General features: G+C 32.9%; 1 protein-coding gene across 1 annotated transcript; it reads left to right on the top strand.

Annotated features, from left to right (window-relative positions):
* The first annotated feature begins 3,491 nt into the window (after nt 1–3,491).
* Nucleotides 3,492–4,208, top strand: LOC133777584 (transcriptional regulator SUPERMAN-like). Its single transcript, XM_062217295.1, has one exon. The coding sequence runs from the start codon at nt 3,492–3,494 to the stop codon at nt 4,206–4,208; it is 717 nt and encodes a 238-aa protein (XP_062073279.1).
* The last annotated feature ends 2,163 nt before the right edge of the window (nt 4,209–6,371 follow it).

The following is a 6,371-nucleotide window of genomic DNA, read 5'->3' as shown; positions in this document are numbered from 1 at the left end:
TTTGCGAAATGTGCCGGCACATTTCGCAAAATGTGTCGCTAAAAGTTCTTTTCCCGATGCATTTCGCGAAATGCACCATTAAAAGTCTATTGATGTAATTTGTTAATTAGTCTAATTATTAATCTTGAGTCACATTAGCCATAATTAGACCATTAATTATGTTTGAAATATTCCATAATTAACCAAGGTTGCAAAACACTACTACCCTGGGGTGAGATCGACTATGATTCACACTGATAGCAGAACTTTGACAACTGACAGTCAACAAGAATAATCTTGGTTAGTGAAATTGTTAATCTTGGAACATCCTGCGATAAATAAGATTGTTGATTAGGTCTGAAACACTCTATAATTTTCCAAGGTTGCAAGAAACTATTGTCCTGGGTTGAGATCGAATATGATTAACACCAATAGCAGAACTTTGACCACTAACATTCAACAAGAACAGTCTTGTTAGTGAAAATGTTTATCTAGGAACATTCCATGGGCAACTAGACTGTTAATTAGGTTTGAAATACCTTGTGATTTGTTCTTTGGTTGCAAGAAACTAATGCCCGAAGGTGAGATCGACTATGATTCACATCTATAGCAGAACTTTGACTATCAACAGTCAACTTGAACAATCTTTATTAGTAAAATTGTGTATCTTGGAACATCCCGGACATAATCAAACCGTTGATTAGATAGGAAATATCCCACAATTAGCCATTGTTGTTAAAAACTACTCCCTCGGGATAAGAACATCGACGATTGCACATTGAGTTTATAAAATTTTCAGGCACTTTTGCCAGCGAATTTCACGAAATGCGCCACTAAAAGTCTATTAATGTTATTTGTTTAATTAGTATATTTGTTAATCTTGAGTCACATCGGCCATTACCAGACCATTAATTAGGTCTGAAATACTCCATAATTATCCAAGGGTTGCAAGAAACTACTACCCCAGGGTGAGATCGACTATGATTCATACGGATAGCAGAACTTTGATCACTAACAGTCAAGAAGAACAATTTTGGTCAGTAAAATTGTTAATCTTGGAACATCATGCGGGCAATCAGATTGTTGATTAGGTCTAAAATACCCCATAATTTGTGCTTTGGTTACAAGAAACTAATGTCGGGGGTGATATTGACTATGATTCACATCGATACCAAAACTTTAACCATCAACAGTCAACTTGAACAGTCTTTATAAGTAAAATTGTATATCTTGGAACATTTCAGACATATAATCAAATCGTTAATTAGATATGAAATATCTCATAATTAGCCAAGGTTTTCAGAAGCTACTACCTCGGGATAAGATCGGTGATGATTACAAATTGAGTTTATAAAATTTTCAAACACTTTTATCGGCGCATTTCACAAAATGCGCCGGTACAAGTATTTTTCCTGGCGCTTTTTTGCAAAATGCGCCACTAAAAGTCTAAACACATATGCCGAAAAAAGTAAAGAAAAGTTTGATCGCCAAAAGGTGAGGACTTTTGCCAGCGCATTACAGAAAAACGCTTGAAAAAATGACTTTTACTGGGCGCATTACGGAAAAGCGTCGACAAAAATAACATTTACCGACGTAAGAAAATGCCGGCAATTATTTAGATTTTTGCCGGTGTGTTTCAAGAATAGTGCCGGGAAAAGTCACTTTTGCCAACGCTTTTTCGAAACACACTAGCAAAAGTCATTTTTCTTGTAGTGTCTCCCAACATAAGATATTAAACCCCTCCTAATTTTCGAGTCATTGATAGACGTTGGAGAAAATCCTTCTCTTTTTTCGGAAAAAAACGAGGATCCAGACAAAATAAATGATATGGAAGGGATATGAGTGAATGGAAATGAATAGGCGATCTGTAGTATTGTGACTTGTTCCCGATAAAGTTTTGGCCATGAAAGAAAAGTGCAACAATGTTAAATTATTATAATAAAAATTATTTCTGCAATGCAATTACATTTTCACTTCCGTGTGTGCTTCCTTACACTATGTTTGGTAGAGAAAAACAAAAAAAGGAAGAAAGAGAGCGTAGAAGAGAAAAGTGGGAAGAAAAATAAGAATGAAATGCTTGGCAGGAAAGAAAAATGTGTGGAAATTTTTTAAGTGGGTCCAAATTGAAGAGAAAAGTTTTATAAGCGCAAAGGAAGATAAAATTATTAAACTTTTTTTGACATAAATTTATATTAATAATTTAATGGAAATATAGTAATTTTAGAATAAATTATTTCTATCTATAATTTCTTTCTTCCATATATACAAAACATAGTGTTAGAAAATCAGCCACAGCCACTAAAATTTATATCTTAAACACAATACATCTTGTTAGTACTTAATTTATACAGCAGGCATGGAGAGTGCTCTTATAATCAGAAAAAACATACAATATAAGATATTATTTAAGACGTATAATGTTATTTTCCAATTATAATTACTAAATTTTCTGTTATAATATGTACACTACTGACTATATGCAACTCTAATGCTAATATTTGGTTATAGTTAATTTTTCTCATCTATAATGGAATCTTCTATGTTGTAATTTTTAGATATTTTAATCCATTTTAAAGGATTATACCCGTTTGCCTTACAGAAAGACATTAATTATATACTGCTATAAATAAATTTTGCCCAACTTTCAAGTTTTTTTTTTCTTTCTTATTCATCGAATTACACACTCAATTGTAAGAAGTGTGATATATAACTAATACGTTTACTATTATATGAGATTTGGGTGTGTATCAACTAGCAATATTAATTAATGTAGGAGCAAACAAAATAGAATGTCAAATACAGTTCTCACGTTAGGTCAGACAAGTCAAAGAAGAAGTAATGCTCATCATCTGGCTTTATATATAATCTGCTATATGAGATAATTTTATAAAGTAATAATGGAAAAAGAATATCACGTGATAATTGGCTTACTGATGCACATGCATGCTTCTATAGTACCAGTTCTAGCTACCGTACTCTTATTCTCCATGCATCGATCTAATCAGAATATATATATATATATGTTTTATATAATACTTTTCATTTTCTTTGGATACATATGCTTATTATCCATGCATGCTCATACTTGTATAAAAACTGATGATGAAGACTCCAATTCGCATGGTGATATATCTAAAATGACAAAACATGCTTTTAGAAATTCATACTCTATATATATATATATACACACATGAGTCTCTGAATATATATATATCATCTCTTCATATACGCAGGCCGTACGCTATATTATTATAAACTGACTTAATATTCTATACCAACATTGCATTATGTAATTATATATATGTATATATGTGTTATCCTCTCAAATTGGTAAAAAGTATACCCTATGGCCTTTTTAGTTTCTCCATTTCATTTCTCAATAAAAATACCTAAACATAGAAGCTTGGCATGGGTTTCAAAAATAGGGTTAAAATATATATATGAGTTCATTTATGATGATCCAAAAACTTATCTCATCACTACTCTCTCTCTCTCTCTCTCCCTGAAAGGTCATGGAGAGACCCAACTTGAGCATTAGCAATATGATCAAAGACAAATGGAAGAACAATAGTCTTGACTTCAGTTCTGAGTACTATCAGTGTCATGAAATTTCATCATGGGCTGTAAAGAGCTATACATGTAGCTTTTGCAAAAGACAATTTAAGTCTGCTCAAGCTCTTGGGGGTCATATGAATGTTCATAGAAGAGAGAGAGCTAGGTTGAGACTCTTACCCCCTACCCCTGCACCAGAACAGCAATGTTCAAACCCTAATCCTAAACCTAACCCTAACCCTAGCCCTAATAATCTGTCTTCACTATCACCTTCTTCACCGAGTGCTTCATCATCAGCAAAGTTCTTAAAACCACCCTATGATTACAAACCGTCGCCTCAATATTCCTTGCACTCATCATATACTACTTCTTCTGCTACTTACAAGCATACGAAACCAACACTCCACTGCCCTCAAAACAACTATGTTCCTATGAATCCTCATCATCATCATCATCACATCAGGGATCAAAGGAGTATTACTAGCTCAAGCACGAGACCTGTTCTTCATCAGGCCCATGAAGATGATGATCACTTGCTACGTTTTGAACAAAAAGATGACTACTTGAAGACTTTGATGAATACAGAAAAAATTGTTAGGTTAGACTTGGAGTTGGGTTTGCTCAAAGGTCATCATCAAAAGGAGGATGTGGATTTGGAGCTTCGTCTTGGGTACTAGCTAGTTATAAATTGGTATGAATATGGCATATTTAGTATTGCTAGCTAATGCATTATTAGTTAGCTTTTTAGCTATAGCTAGCTCTGTCAAATCCATCTATATATACAGCTCTCTTATTAAATATGAATTAATATTTCAATTATCTTTTGATTGATTCCCTAGCTAGTTATTGTTTCAGCAATGTTTAATGATTAGTTGATGATTAATTCTACTACATTATTCAATATATGTATAAAGTTGAATGATTATTTTTATAATTTTAATTGATAATATATATTTTCTGAACAAGGTTAGCATCCTGATCCTTAATTTTCTTTTGAATTCATTAATGAATGTTAATTTGTTTCTAATATATATGGAGTAGACACACACATATATAAACTAATTGGTGTCCCTTTGTTTATAACATTATAAGCTTTATACTTATATAGCATGATTGCCTTATTAAACTTAGATATATATGATGTAATCTCATAGTTAAAGGTCCTTTTCTTAGGCTTGACTGATCAGAGAACCTGATGAATCTGGATCTGATGAGAGATTTACATCATCATGAAAGTTGGTCTTGGAGATCATGAAAAAGTATGATGATATATAATTTATTATTTAATATATATGTTTTGAGTGTATGATGATGTATGTATCTCCATTATTGTGATTATTCTCTAGAAACTGCAAAAATATTGCCATCTTGGGAAACCAATCTTTTTCTGTCCGTAGCTCATTATTACATTCTTGCTCACTTTCTTGGGAAATTATAGATAGAAAAGCAAGAAGGTTAGTTGATGACATAAAATATATCCTTAAATATTTGACGAATTAATATTAACTTCTCCAAATCTCTGGAATGTTAAATAATAATTAATTTTTAATAATTGTGAGATGACATGTATATAATTTTGTTTTTCCCAAAATCTGAGGTTATTGCATGTTCCCCACAAACTAGTCGGTTCCAGCAATACACACACACACAGATATATATATATATATAATGATGACATTTTCCTTAAAAGGTGACAAAATGAGATGTTCAATGCGAACTAAAAGTGGATAAATGACACAAAAGTGCAGTGATGATCACACACATCAGAGACACTCACAACACTTTTCTCTCAATTAATGCACATATATAAATATATGTATATAGTACTCCACTGGTAGTAAAAGAAATGAAAAATCAATGGACATTTGGGGGACCGAACAAAAAGAAAACCTGCAAATATTGGAAAGTGCTTGTTTTTGTGAAATAAAAGAGCATGGGATAAAGTAAGCTAGCTAGCTACCTCTCTAGTCGGCGCACGTCACCATCTTCATCATGACCCCTTCGATCAATTTCATACCCCTATACGATTATTTTTACTAACCCAATAAGGATTAGTTTCAAGTAGTATGTAATACGAACTAAATCCACTGTAATACGTGCCAAAATGATATATTAAAGAGTATTTGCTAACGGCTGTCCAACACTCCTTAACATCTTATGGTGCAATTTAGAATTGAGTCTCCAATATCTTAATTAAATAGTGCCTTATTATAGCAATGCTTCTAAATATAGTGCCTTATTATAGCAATGCTCTAAATTAATACTTAGGGCAAGCAAACTATAATAAAGGCCAATAAAATCAATATAATACGATATACAAACCAAGCCATGATAGACAATGAAAACCATACTATCTAAGTTAGTAAGTAGTGAAAAATACTTAATTAAGATAATTACTGCCAAATCTCACACAAGAAAAAATCCAAACCAAGCACAACAACAACAAATCTTAAATCAAAACTAGTATAAGAAGAAAACAAAAATTGGTAAAATGAGCCTTTTTAGTAATAATCAGACCCACAACCAATCTACTGAAAGGAATCTCATTCGAACTTGTGGAGAACATCATCTAGCCTATTGCTATCAACCACCATAAATTTGCAACTCTATCTCAAAACCACAAATCCAAACGCCACAAACCGTCGAACCACACACCCTAAGAGCCAAGATCCACTGGAGTCAAACTCCAGATATAGATGTCGAGAAAGACAAAAGCCCACATTGTCGAGTCGAACACCAGATGTGAGAAAGTCAAAAGGAAGAAGGCTTAAGCCATCGCCTTGAGAAACACCATACATTGAAAAGAGAAAACATGGCTGCACCAAAAAGGAAACACTCCC

Source organism: Humulus lupulus, chromosome 1 (genome assembly GCF_963169125.1).
Source record: "Humulus lupulus chromosome 1, drHumLupu1.1, whole genome shotgun sequence".
Lineage (NCBI taxonomy): Eukaryota > Viridiplantae > Streptophyta > Magnoliopsida > Rosales > Cannabaceae > Humulus > Humulus lupulus.
This window is presented reverse-complemented; position numbering and strand designations above follow the sequence as displayed.

Bases quoted from the DNA above. Each gene is read 5' to 3' on its own strand.
- LOC133777584 (XM_062217295.1), top strand. From the start codon at position 3,492: ATGGAGAGACCCAACTTGAGCATTAGCAATATGATCAAAGACAAATGG.